This window comes from Sparus aurata, chromosome 16 (assembly GCF_900880675.1).
Source record: "Sparus aurata chromosome 16, fSpaAur1.1, whole genome shotgun sequence".
In the NCBI taxonomy this organism is placed as follows: Eukaryota; Metazoa; Chordata; class Actinopteri; order Spariformes; family Sparidae; genus Sparus; species Sparus aurata.
Window position 1 is genome coordinate 377001 of NC_044202.1, and position 14459 is coordinate 391459.

The window sequence follows — 14459 nt, forward strand, 5'->3', positions numbered from 1 at the left end:
CTTGGGAAATAATACCAGAACCACAATGAAGACTGGACCGGACTAATAAACTTATGTCTCTGCAAAACAACATTAACATGGCAAACACTTTTTGATAACCATCATCAATAAACGGTGTGTTTTTAGAACATTGGATGTAGTTCTGTAATATCACTGTTAAGAAACAATTAAATGGTTCATTAAACATTTATAAAACAACTCGAATGACGTCCAATTAATGTTTATAGATGAACTACTCTGTATCATCAACATCACCTGCAACAATCAATTAACAATTGCTAATAAATAGTTTATAAAGCATTTCATTGCTTGTTAATGGTGAAGTAAGGGTCGTTTATTTAACGATACATTTCTAATCATACATGGATGACTGATGATTGATGAGATGATTATGATGTTGAGTTGTGTTCACATCATCACAAATGTTTCCATCAATGTTCAGAGCAGGGAAAGAAGTTTCCTTTGGTCGTCTGTCCTCCAGGGAAGGAAACTGAGTCACATCTGAGAGACTTTCATCAGCAGTGGTGAGTTAAAGGTGTGATGAGCCGCTAGTTGGATGACGGGATCATTTGTCTTCATTCGCTCCAAACAGCCACAGAACTTTACAGTGTTACAGAACACAGACAGCGACAGTGGAGGTCCGGTCCGGATCACTGCTGCAGTCAGGCTGATCAACAGGAGTGAAGAGAAATCACCTTTTTAATCACAAATGTTCAAAAGTCATCTCTGAACGTCTCCGGATCAGAACAGAATCTGATGAGACTGCAGGTGTTTATTCCTTCAGTAGGTCCGGATCTGCACCGACTCTCCTCCACAGCTGGAGGCTCTGAACACTGTACACAACTTTTGTTTTGTTTTGACAGACAGAAATGACGTATTACTGTTAGTTAGTAATAATATGATGACTTTTTATGATGACCTCATATAAAACTGCATGTTGCCTGTTTGTTTGTTTGTTTGTTTGTTTGCAGTGTGAAGATCTCGTCTTCTCTTTGTGTCGCCTGAACTGTCTCAAGGTTTGTGTTCACAGCAAAACAGACAGAGAGAGACCTCCTGTCTCAGTAGATCCGACGAGCCAAGGGAACCAGGAGAACCAGTAGACCTAGGATAACTAAAGAACCAAGTGAACCATGAGAATATAGTGAACCAGGCAAACATAGAGAACTGGGAGAACAAGGAGAACAAGGAGAACTAAGAGAACCAGGTAAACTGAGAGAACCATGAGAACCAGGAGACCTAGCATACCTAAAGAACCAGGAGAACAAGGGGAACATAAACAACCAGGCAAATGTAGAGAACTGGGAGAACCAGAAGGACCCAGATAGTCGTGACTGTCAAGGTACGATCAGAGCAGATTTATTGATCAGAGTGATTTAAAGTAGAAGAACCAAAATGACCAAAGAGAACCAGAAGAACTGAGACTGTCATGGTAAAATGAGAACAGGGTTATTGATTTATCATTGATCAGGATGACTGTTCAATCAGTTCAAGATTCTTCTCTTTTTCTTTAGTGACTCAGTTCATCCTCCTCTGCCTCCGTCTGATACAGGTACTGATGGTACCAGGTCAGGAGTCACGGGTCAGGTCAGGAGTCAGGTCAGGAATCAGGGTTTTGTGCTTTCTTGCTGCACTGATACAAACACACAGACTCCAGGATATTTAAGATGGAACCTTTATTAAAATGAGTTACACAGAAGAAATCCTGGACGCGAGGATCCACTGAGAACCTTCTGTGGATGTTTAACATTTTATTCTCACCTCACTAAGAACCCTCTACAGATCAAATCAGGACATTGTTTGGATCCACTGAAGATCTACGGACGATCTTCTCCAATAATGATCTTCTCTGGATATAAAGTGAATAACTGTAAACATAGGGAGAATCTACTGTGGATCCACCAACAACGTTCTGTAGATCTATTCTAAATATAATTTTGAACCCACACCCCCTTGGATCTGTGGTGGATCTGCCTCAGGGCAGAGTCTCCATGGTGACCCTGGACAGGGACAAGTCGTAGTACATTTTGATGCTGTTGATGGATCTCAGGTCCCTGATCCGGTGTTGGAACTCCAGCAGGTGAGAGTTGTTGACGGCCACCTTAAATCCGCTGTTGGTGCAGAGGATCTTCATCTACAACCACAAAACCACAGACTGTCATCAACCTGCTCACATGTTCCCAGACTGGCCCTGCAGAGGGCGCTCTGACAGCTGAGTGTCAAACAAACATGGACTTGGATGAGTTGTTCTTAGTGGTATAGATCAAAGATCTCACCTCAAACTGCTGTCCCGGCACAAAGGGGAAGTTACTTGACCTCTCCTCTCTCCCCCACTTGTTGCCGATGCAGCTGTTGCAGACGATCACCTTCTTGCGGTCTTCGTCGAAGCGAGGGTTGAAGTGGAAGGCGATGTCACTGCCTTTGCTAATATCCATTGTGATCCTAAAAAAGTCAGGAGGAAGTTAGCTCTGCAGATGGTTCACACAATTTAAATGCGTTTGAAAAGCAACAATGATTAAAATCAAATCCATCCATCACAAATGTCGAAGTGTCAGAACTGACTTCTTAGCGTTAGGTTTGATGGTTCCACCGATGGTGATGAGTAGTTTGTCATAAACTCCATTAGGCAGAGATTGATTGAACGGAATCGTCTGTCAAGAAGGAAACAACAATTATCTCCATCCATCCACCCACCCATCCATCCACCCACCCATCCATCTATTTATCCATCCAACCAACCAACCAACCAACCAACCAACCATCCAACCAATCAAACATCCATCCTTCAATCCATGACGCCATCTCACCAGACTTTGTTGGGGGGCAGTTTGAGGTCCTGTAGAAGGACTGGGCCATCCTGGTGCACTGGGCTGACCTGGATGGCCGGGATGGCTGGGTTGGCTGGGTTGGGCGGGCCATGTGGGTTGACCTCCGGGTTGACCTCCAGGCTGACCTCCAGGCCAGGTGGGGTTAGAAGGCTGACCTCCAGGCTGACCTCCAGGCCAGGTGGGGTTAGAAGGCTGACCTCCAGGCTGACCTCCAGGCCAGGTGGGGTTAGCAGGTTGACCTCCAGGCCAGGTGGGGTTAGCAGGTTGACCTCCAGGCCAGGTGGGGTTGGAAGGCTGACCTGGTGTTGACACAGACATATCCTGTCTTTATCTACTGTTGAAACTAAATGTTAACAGGCAGTTTTGCTCAAGTAAAATGTGACCAATAGGCTTGATTGCAAGGCAGAGTCAAGTCAGCATAAAAGTAGCAGCCAGTGCTCACCTGTTCAGATACATTTTGTCCAAAAATGTTGTCCTCTGCAATCTGACATTCTCCACCAGTACTGGACTTTAAGTACTGGGGGGTCTATGGAACTGCCAGTCTGCAGTCAAGAAGGCGGACACCATTTCAGCCTGTGCCTCCCTGCAGACTCTCCACTTCCTGGCCCTTACCGAGACCTGGATCACCCCAGAAAACACTGCCACTCCAGCTGCCCTCGATACCTACTCCTTCTCACACTCCTCTCTTCTCTGATGAGATGGACGCCCTCCTGAGCTGCAGCCCTGACGATGGCACACCGCTCGTTGTCCTGGGAGACTTCAACATCCCCCCAGAGAAGCTGCACTCACCTGAACTCATCAACTTCTTCTCCACATCTGACCTCACACTCTCCCCCACTCCACTGACCCACCGGGCCGGGAACCAACTCGACCTTGTCTTCAGAATGTCCTGTAGAACCTCGGCACTCTCCGTTACCCTGCTCACTGTGTCTGACCATCATGCTGTCACTTTCTGTCTCCCCTTGAAGGCCATCACCTCCCTCGCCGTAACACCTCACACTGTCACCACCCGCCAAAACCTGAAATCCCTCCACTCTCTCCTCTACTGTTCTTTCTTCACTACCATCCACAGATCTATTCTCTCTAATGTCCACAGAAGAAGCCTCCTCCACTCTGTTATCCTCCCTCTCCTCCTCCCTGGCTGTCGGAATCTATGAGAACCTCTCAGTGACTGAGTCACTCGGTGCCTCCAGAACCTCGTCCCACTCGTCAGTCCTCATTCTCCTCGACTTATCTCCTGTGTTTGACAGTCAACCACCAAATCCTCCTCTCCTCTCTGGCTGAACATCGCTGACTCAGCTCTAACCTGATTCACATCATACCTGACAAATCTCACCTTTCAGGTCACATGAACGGTTCCTTTTCCAAACCCTGCTTTCTGGAAACAAGGCTCAGTATTAGGACCGGTTCTGTTTCCACTAACACTAGATCACGAGGCTCTGCAGTCACATCACATGGATTCTCTGACCACTGTTCTGCTGACGACACCAACTGTTCCTCTCTTTCCCCTCGTCCTCCTCCAACAGCCACGTTGTGACGCTCATCTCTGAATGTCTGCATCATCTCTGCTTGGACAGCTGCTCATCACCTCAAACTCAACCTGAGTAAACCTGAACTCCTCTTCATCCCGGGGACAGACTTCCCTCACATGGACCTGTCAGTCACTGTGCTGCACCCCATCATCACTGCTGTGGCCCGATCCTGCAGATTTGCCCTCTACAACATCTGCAGGATCCGGTCTTTCCTCAGAAAGGACACAACTCCTGGTCCAAGCTGCTCATCTCCCTCCTGGACTACAGTAACTCCCTCTTGGCTGGACTCCCAGCCTCTGCCACTAAACCGTTGCAGTGTATCTAGAATGCTGTGGCACACCTCGTTTACAATCTACCCAAATTCTCCCATGTGACCCGCCACCTCCATGACCTCCACTGGCTTCCTGTTGTGGCCCACATCCAATTCCAGACGATGGTGCTGGTTTCAAGGCTGTCAATGGAACTGCACCCGTCTACCTCCAAACCCTGGTCAGACCACACGGCCCAGAGAGAGCACTGCACTCTTCTACATCAGCGGGCCGGCTGGTACCGCCATCACTGAGAGCAAACAAAGGTCGCTCAAAGAAGTCATGACTCTTCTCTGTTCTGGAGCCTCAGTGGTGAAACGAACTCCCGACCAACATCAGGACAGCAGAGTCGCTCTCTGTCTGCAGCAGAAGACTCCAGACTCACTTGTTCAGACTTCACCTCGACCCCACAGAGCACGACTCCCTCCAACCACCCGCCCAAAAAAAACAAATGTAACTTGTATGTAAACTTGTATGTCCGTATCATTAGCACTTCTATCACAGCGCTTATGTCAGCTCAGATAACTTCACTCTGACTTCTGTTCACCAACACTGTTCTGTTTGATTTGTTTCTAAATGATTTCACTCGTCAGGTTCAGGTTCTACTGATCGACTCTGAATGAAGAACCTCACTGTTTAAAAATGTTATCAGAAGAATATGGAAGATATCAGAACGTTTAAGTTCTTCAGAGCGGCTCAAACATCTCAAATAACAGAAGACAAAGAATTAGACTGTGAAGATGATGATGATGTTACCTGGCCAGCCACCGGCCCCTCCTGATTGGTTGTTGCCACCAGCGGGCCAACCGTCGCCAAGAGCGTCTGACAACTGCAGAGAAGAAGAAAGAAGTGAAGCAATGCAGGAAGTGACTGCAGTTCCTCTGACGTCCACCAGGTGCTGCTGTGACCAAACTCTGACCTTATACTGCTATTATCAACCTGTTAGCATGTTATTGTGAGCCTGTTAGCATGCTAATGTTGGTATGTTAGCATGCTTATGTTAGCATGTTTGTTGATTTGCTGTCTGTTTTTTATGTGCGGTGCGTTCACTTTACGTGCTGCCACGTTTCTGTAGAATACAGTTTCATTTCTTTCACGCTGTGATGTTTCGTGCACATTTTTATCTGCTTTAAGTTGAAGCTGTTTTTCAGACGAACTGAAGTCACAAACTGACCTGTAACTCCAGAGAAGAGCACAGAAGTACTGATGACTGATTAAGGCAGCTCACCAACACTAAACCTGCAGTGGATCTGTTCCTGAGTGTCCGAGCTGTCCCTGAAGGCAGCACAGCCCACAGTGTGTGTTCAGTGTGTGTTCTGTGTGTGTTCTGTGTGTGTTGGTGACGGACTCAACAGGAATGTTCTGTATGAAGTTGTTGGTTTAACAGATGAATGCTACACACATACACACCCTGTACACAGTGTGTGTATTGTCTGTATGAATCAGAGTGAATCGTCACTCTCACAGCTGCTGTCACTTAACGTTTGCCGCTGAACAGAGTTTAATGTTGGCGATTTATAACTAATAAATCATCTATGTTCTAAATCAACTTGATCAGTGATGCTTTAAACATGTCCAGTCTGATTGATCCACTCTGCAGCTTCTTTCCTTCAGTTTCTGTCACCAGATGAATGTTTGTCTTTTAATTTAATTTGAGAAATTCAGTTTGAAATCTCAAAATATCTAAAGATATTGATCCTGAGTGAAAGCGTGACTGCAGAACACGTGATGAACATCAGCTGTGAACATGATGAAGACAGAAAACATGGAGACAAACTGAGACTCACGTCCATGTCGCTCCTCTGAGACGTCGGATGCAGCAGGAGATGTGAGAGGTGTGGTGGACGAGTTCTGACAAGAAGAGCGACAACAGGAAGTTACTCTGCAGCGGGACTCCTCCTCAGCTCCGCCCCCAAATACTCAGTTACTTTTCAACACGTGTTCTTATTATTCTGTCCAGTGCAGCAGCAGAAATAAAATCAATAAACTTCTGATTCCTCTTTAATGATTCTTTATTCTTGACTTTATTATGCTGATACTATAAAACCTGCATTACATTTAAACCACAGTGATGGAATGTAACTAAGTACATTTACTCAAGTACTGAATCTACCTGATTACTTCAGTTACTAGTGACTTTACAGATTACATTTTTAAATGAATAGTTTTCTTCATCAATCATAAAAACAGTGATTGATGCTCAGCATGTAAATATATGGATCAGGTACTTTACTGATACTTTGACACTTAACTAACTTAAAGTTACAAACTTACAAAGTACTATCTTCAATGCAGTACTTTAACTTGTAATAGAGTATTTTTCCTTTGGAGTATCTGAAGACTTCCTCCAGTCCTGTACCGACTCCTCCATAAAGTTTCTGTTATTTTGTCCACCCTCAGTGAAACGAACAGAACCACAGAATCACCTCTCTGTATAAAAAGTTCTGAGTACCAGAGTAAACGTTTCAGTTACTTTCCACAGCTGGTCTGTGTTTGTGGGCGGAGTCAAGCTTCTCACGCCAAACACACACAAACCGTTACAGCAGGAAGTGAAGTGTCGGTTCTGTTCCTCTCTGTCGGTGTCGATAAAGTTTGACTGAATTAACGTCACACAGCAACAGAACCGACAGCTGGACCTCAGAGCCTGTCTGTCTGCAGGACGCCTCTAAAGTTCAGCTTTCACAATCACTTCCTGTCTCTGCTCCTGGTTTACGTCCCGTCTGACTCAGAACAACGACCCAAACTCTGTTTCCTGTCAGAACACGATCAAAGAAAAGGTGAAGAAGAAGAGCAGACGTACCTGAGTTCACCTGAGAGCTGCAGACTCACACTGACTCTGAGACGACCCGGCACAGCTTCAAGTGTCGAGCCGCACCCTGTTCACACACACACACACACACAGACAGACCACACCTACACACACACACACACACAGACAGACCACACCTACACACACACACACACACACACACAAACACACAGACAGACCACACCTACACACACACACACACACACACAAACACACAGACAGACCACACCTACACACACACACACACACACACACAAACACACAGACAGACCACACCCACACACACAAACACACACAAACACACAGACAGACCACACCCACACACACACACACAGACCACCACACAGTGACTCACACCAAGCACGAGGTGTATGAGTGTGTGTGTGTGTGTTGTTACCACGTAAACTGTGTTAGAAGTTAAACTCGTGAGATCAAACTGGATTATAGACGGTGGTTATGTTATTGGTTATTTTGTGTTGCCACGGAAACTAAAGAGTAGATGAAGATCAGACCCGCCTTCATCAATCAATCAATCAATCAATCAGAGCTGAAGCATCAACACAAAGTGTACACTGAGGAGCTGCTCCGTCTATTGGTTCTGTTGGTTCTGTACACGTTAAAATGATTCATGTTTGTCTTTGTTATAATCCAGATTAGACTGAGATTATACATCAAAGTGACATTAAATAAACATTCATTCATTCAGTCAATATGCAGCTGAACAACTGCTGAACCTCAACAGCACCAGACTCCATTAACAAATGTGGTGATTTTAAGAGTTGTTGAGTTAAAACAAACTTTATAACATTGTGAAACTGTGTCTGTGACAGATTGTAACTCATTGTGTCCTTCTTGTAAATTCAGCATTAAATCAGAAGCTGAGGTTGTTTGTTTGATTTACACACTTCAAACTAGACAACAAAATAGGAAGTGGGCCGACTCTGGTTCAGGACTGAGAGACGGATCGGATCAGATTTCAGTCTCAGAGTTTAACCGTTGATGATTCTCCAGAAACTACATTTACTGAAGTTCTGTCTGGTTCTTCTTCTACTCCACTACATCTCAGAGACATACTGTACTTTTACTCCATTACCTTTATCTGACAGATGTGTTACTTTAACATTTGTACACATAAATCACACAAAAAGTTTATAAATCAAACTACCAACAGTTTATACAAGAACAGCTGAAACTATTAATCAACTGATCATCAAATATATTGATAATGTTTTTCAGTGAAACAGAAAACCTAAATTATGTCAATATTTTGGCAGCTGGGGTTTAAAAACTCCCGTGAAATATAATATAATCTCATAAAATAGTTATTTTCCATCATAAATACAGTTTAATGAAAAGGTTGAAAAGCTGAAAAGAGGGCTGAAAGAGCTTAAAAAGGTGAACGGTGATAGCTAAACAGTTTCTCTAGCTGAATATAAAGCTGAATGTATAAAAAATAGGAAAGGCAGAAAGATGAATATTTGAAAAAGCTGAAAACGCAGAAAAGCTGAAAGATTATAGGCTGAAAAAGCATAAAAGCTGAATGTATGTAAAAGCTGAAAAGCTGAAAAGTAAGAGGGCTGAAAGAGCTTAAAAAGATGAACAGTTTCTCTGGCTGCACATGTGCGGGAGCAGTAGCAGAGCCAAAGATGAAAATGTCCCCATAAGAATAAATGGGAAAACGCCTCCCAAACTCCTGTGATATTTGAAAAAACTGTAATGGTTATTGCCAAAATATGTATATATTGATTAACAGGAGACATTGCTGAACTCTGTGATGTGTTTTTTATTTCTGTAGAGTGTAAAATGAGGGCGGAAGATTGCGAGACAAAACAGGTACTGTCTGCTCTCCTCCAGAAATGTAGGCTCTAAATTAACATTGCGGCTTATGGGGGAGCTGCTGGAGTGCTTGTCGCTCTCAGGCTTCTAAATCCAAAACTGGAAGTCCTACAGCTGAAATAAGACCATCAGCCGAAAGCCAACAAGATTTCCTACATTTCTATGCGTATATTGTCTATGTAAAGTAAAAGATGTGATACCTGCTGCCTTTAAAACTCAATGTCAGTATTTCCCTTTTTGACTAAGGGAATCAAATTTTGATGGAGCAGCTCCGTCACTAACTGTGGGCAGCGCATACGTGCACACACACACACAGCATATTTCTCCATGGTGTCGCTGACTGCAGGCCGCACACACACACTCGCCTGACACACGGCTCTCGGACCCGTTCACGTCGAAGTTAAAGACATCCCGCAATTCATTCCCTTAACTGTTTAGTAGCGTGAGGGTCCACACTTGTCACTCTACTGTTTCCTGGATACATACATACTCACACAATGAGTTCACATTCACAAATGGATGAAACGCGCACACTCACCTGGTCCTTGCCCATGCAAACAAACGGGGGCAAAATCATTTCTGCCCTTAAAAAGAGTGGGGCCGCAGCTTCAGGGTCATGTGACCATTAATAAAAATGTTTTATCATTTTAATGCTGATTGTGTGGCCGAATAACTTGTTTTGTTTATGTGGAAATATTTAGATCACAGGGTAAAATGAGTGTGTAAAACGCACTCATGTTTAAACAGCCTGTAGACATTTCCTCTGCCCATTAAAGGGACAGTTGGTGTTTTTTGAAGTGGGGTCATATAAAGTACATATCTATAGTCGATCTGTTTCCTACCGTAATCTCCAATCGGCGCAGCCTCAGTTTGGAGAAGCAGAGAGCCGCTCCAGTCCAGACACTCAGCTTTGTACTGCAGTGAACGGGTCCAGAGAAAAAATTAACCACCTTAAACAAGGCTCACCTAAAAAAATCTATAACAGTTCAAGTGTATGTTACATAGAGAAAATTCACACCACTTTACATCGCCATCAGACCGCCCTTTCTTTTGGCACTACATTTTCTCAACTGTAGAACCTCCATATCCCTACGCAGTTGCGCTTATGCGTAGGGATAGGGAGGTTCATGATCCAGAGGAGGGACTCAACGCTGCCAAGCTGGCACTCCAGTACCTCAATGCTCGACGAGGAGGACCACCTGTATGTCCCAGCCACATGGCACACAGACCTACTCTCCAGCCACTCCAACCCCGGCCCACAAGGAGAGAGACCAGCCAGGAGCCGCCAGGTAACCTCAACTCTGCCCCAAACCAACGTGGACCTGGTAAGGACCTTGTTTGTTTCTATTGTCAACAGCCAGGACCCAAAGCTTCTGTGTGTCCCATACGCTAAGTTAAGCTGATCTGCGCTTGATATGCACCGCGGCCTGAGATGGGGGATGGTGAAGTAAGGTTACAGCACTACAAAACTGTGACTGTTGGTGGCCAGCAGGTCACTGCTCTTTTGGACAGTGGTAGTTTCATGTCACTGGTTGGACAGGATCTGGTACCAGTTAGCAGTATGGATTGCAGCAGACAAGAGGACATTCTGTGGTTAATGGCGATAGGCATCCATACCTCACAGCAGAACTAACTGTGTTCATTGATGAGCAGTCATACCTGATGACTGTTGGGGTGGTTGAAAATCTGCCTGTTGCTGCCCTCTTAGGCTGGCACTTACCTGTACTGATCGACTTGTTGATGGAAAACAGGCCAGCGAACACACACTCTGGGAAGAGGGGTGAGGACAATGTCAGTGTTTCTTGTACTGTGACCACTACTGCTCAGGCGAAAGCTGGCATCCCATTGCTCCCAGAGTCTGAAAGTAGTCAGTGTGAGGGTGGCACTCAAGAACCAATAAAAGAGGATCTTTGTGGTCAACCCCTCCCAGACTTGGACAGTAATCTGTTCGATGGTGGCACCAAGGGTCCAAGAAAGTCTCAATACCTCTTTGAAAAGCAGCTGAGGTCAGCGGAGCCCAAAACCAAAACTTGTTTGTCAAATCAAATGTGGGCTGTACCTGATGATATTTTTGTACTACAGAGGGAAGATGAAGCACTGAAATATCTGTTTGCTAAGGTGGTAGCAGAAGCAAAGGGTGATTGTGTGGGGAGGGAGAGGTTTATTGTGGACAAGGATGTGTTGTACATGGTGAATAATGACCACAAACGCCTGGTAGTCCCTGCTAACTGTAGGTCACTTGTCATGAAACTGGCACATACACTCCCATGGTCCGGACACCTTGGCCGCCACAAAACATATCTGCGCATCAGTTCACATTTCTATTTGCCCTCCATGTACACAGACATTCAGACATATTGTGCCACATGCCCAGCATGTCGGAAAACATGCGCTGCCTGCAAGTCTGACCAAGCTTTTCTGCAGCCACCTCCTGTTATTTCCACCCCATTCCACAGGATTGCTATGGATATTGTGGACCCTCTGCAGGGTTTCCTCTACATGTAATTGACTGTGGCGCACCGCCACGGCAAAATAAAAGCCGCCACACCTTAAAAATTCAGGCATAAATAAAACTAGTGTTAGAGAAAGAAAATATTTTACCCTCGTCTTCCACCGCAGTCTTTGACGTTAAACTAGCATGTTGGATATTTAGCTTGATAATTAGCTAGAGGATTAAAATGGTCACTTAGAGCAGAGTCCTGCACGGGTCTTATTTTGCAAACCCGCCCGAACCCGCCATATATATAACCGCATCCGACCCGTTTTCCAACAGTAGCACAAATTACATTCCGTACCCGAGCCGACCCGGTATAAATTGATACTGACGTCCGAAGGAAAATTGGACAGACGCAATTTTTAAAAGTGAAAGTAAGCCAGCGTGGGGAATGGGAGTTCTGGGAGGGCGCAAGCACGCATTAATGAGCTCATATGAAATATAAATGCTGATCATTTGTGTCGCCAATAATGACTGATGATAAGTGACGCCTTGAAAATGGCAATCGTAAAACCCGACCCGCCTCTCCAGGCGTGCGACCCGATCGCATCTGTGTTCAACACAGTACATTATGTTTCACCCGTGCAGGACTCTGACTTGGATAACTCCTCTCTTAAAACAAATAATAAAAATATTTCTTTACAACATGAATCTTCATTCTAAGCCCATGCAGGGGAGTTCATGATGGCTGTGTGAGAGCATTCCCTAAATTCCCTAAGTAGCCTATGAAATAAGTATAAATATTACATTATGATGACCCAAACTGTACACACCCCCCTAGCGCCACAGTCTCAGAAAATACTGGAGGAAACACTGCTCTGGTGAGAAGCAGCGGCGGACATGAGTACATATTGGTGGTGTGTGACTATGATACCTGTTTCCCAGAGGCTTTTCCCCTGCGTACCCCCCCACCATCACCACACCTGCTGTGATGCGGGCGTTGGTGCTACTTTTTTTCAGGGAGGGAATACCTGATGAGATCCCGACCGATCAAGGGAACAGCTTCACCTCCAGGTTAATGCAGCTCTTCCAAAAGTAACTAGGCATCTCAGCGATCAAGACAATGCCCTACCACCCACTGACCGATGGTCATGTTGAAAGATTCAACCAGACATTATAGAGGATGCTGCAGAAGTTTGTGGATGATACTGGCAAGGACTGGGACCGTTGGCAACCATTCCTGCTGTTTGTCTATCATGAAGTTCCCCAGGCATCAACGGGTTTCTCCCCCTTCGAACTGCTGTATGGCTGGGAGGTACAGGGACCCTTGGATCGGCTCCAGAAAGACTTGGAGACACCGTCAACTACACAAAGCTACAGAAGTGTGGTGCAGTTTGTTTTGGAGATGAGGGGTCGGCTGGCAAGGTACCAGGAGGAGGCAACGGTTAACCTGCAGGAGGCCCAGTGAAGCCAAAATACCTGGTAAGACCAACAGGCCCGGCACCGCGAGTTCCAGCCTGGCCAAAAAGTCTTGCTGCTTCTCCCTTCATCAAACAGCAAGCTCCTGGTAAATGGGTCTGGTCACCTACAAGATCCATCACCCAGAGAAGAAAAAGCCCAAGCAAAACCACCATGTAAACCTCCTGGAAGAATTGAAGGACCGGCTGGTCCAGGCTTCAATGGAGGTTCTGCTGGCAAGGAAGGTCGACAGTGATGGTGAGACAGAGACTGAACTCAGAGACCCTGACTAGCCCAGCTGTTCCATTGTTGGCACATCTTGAAGCTGCACAGCTCCTCCAGGTCTTCAAGGAGGCTCACTCCTTATTTGCTGCCAGCCCAGGGAAAACAACGTTTGTGGAGCATGTAATTTGCCTCAAGGATGGATGACCAATTCTCCAATGTTCCTAGTTCCCCAGCAGCTGGCTGGAAAACTGCAGCAGGAGGTGGAGGAGATATTGAAGCTGGGAGTAATCGAGCCGTCCAACTCCTAGTGGTGCAGTCCAGTGGTCATAGTCTTCAAGAAGGATGGCTCACTCTGTACATCATTGATTTCCAGGAGCTCAATGCCATCTCGGAGTTTGACGCTTACCCCATGCCAAGAGTTGAGGACTTGCTGGAGAAGATCGGAGCTGCCAAATACATCACCATCCTTGATCTCTGGAAAGGGATACTGGCATGTGCCACTGAAGGAGTCGAGCCGACCCTACACAGCATTCCGAACCCCAGCTGGACTCTTCCAATTCACCATAATGCCATTTGGGCTACATGGAGCCCGAGCCACCTTCCACAGATTGATGAACCAAGTACTCCAGGGGTGTGACAACTGCAGCGCTGTGTATCTTGACAACGTAGTGATCTACAAAGGCTACAGGCTCTCCTTATTAACTATATTACAAAATAATATTATCTCTGCACCTAGCAAGCTATTTTAACATAGGTAACAGTTAACAATTGTAAACTAGCTTAACCTGATATATTGACATCTATTGATTAGTCTTCATTCAGCTAAACATTATCTACATGCAACAGCATTACTCAATTTACACAGTTTGTTTGGAAAAAAAACTGTAAAGTTTTTTACCTCTTGGCTGGTTTGCTGGTTAAAACATCATCACATCAGCGCCTGATCATGGTGTGTTTAAAGGTGGCTCGGAAAAACGTGTTTTAACTTGGTAAAAATGAACTGAATGGTTGTAATGGCTGTAAAAAGTACGG

The 14459-nt window shown here is 45.3% G+C and overlaps 1 protein-coding gene across 4 annotated transcripts; it reads right to left on the bottom strand.

Annotated features, from left to right (window-relative positions):
* Positions 1–1656: 1656 nt before the first annotated feature.
* On the bottom strand, positions 1657–7597 carry LOC115597236 (galectin-3-like). 4 transcript variants are annotated; one of them, XM_030442991.1, is made up of 8 exons: positions 7466–7597; positions 6453–6516; positions 5422–5494; positions 3065–3124; positions 2805–3034; positions 2560–2648; positions 2274–2439; positions 1657–2131 (listed from the first exon to the last, which is right to left on the bottom strand). In XM_030442991.1, the coding sequence occupies exons 2-8, from the start codon at positions 6456–6458 to the stop codon at positions 1973–1975; spliced, it is 783 nt and encodes a 260-aa protein (XP_030298851.1). In that variant the 5' UTR covers positions 6459–6516; positions 7466–7597; the 3' UTR covers positions 1657–1972. The 4 variants fall into 4 exon arrangements, with proteins under 4 accessions (XP_030298851.1, XP_030298853.1, XP_030298852.1 ...); XM_030442993.1 differs by having other exon boundaries at positions 2805–2980; positions 7466–7596; XM_030442992.1 differs by having other exon boundaries at positions 2805–2938; positions 2981–3124; positions 7466–7596.
* Positions 7598–14459: the final 6862 nt, after the last annotated feature.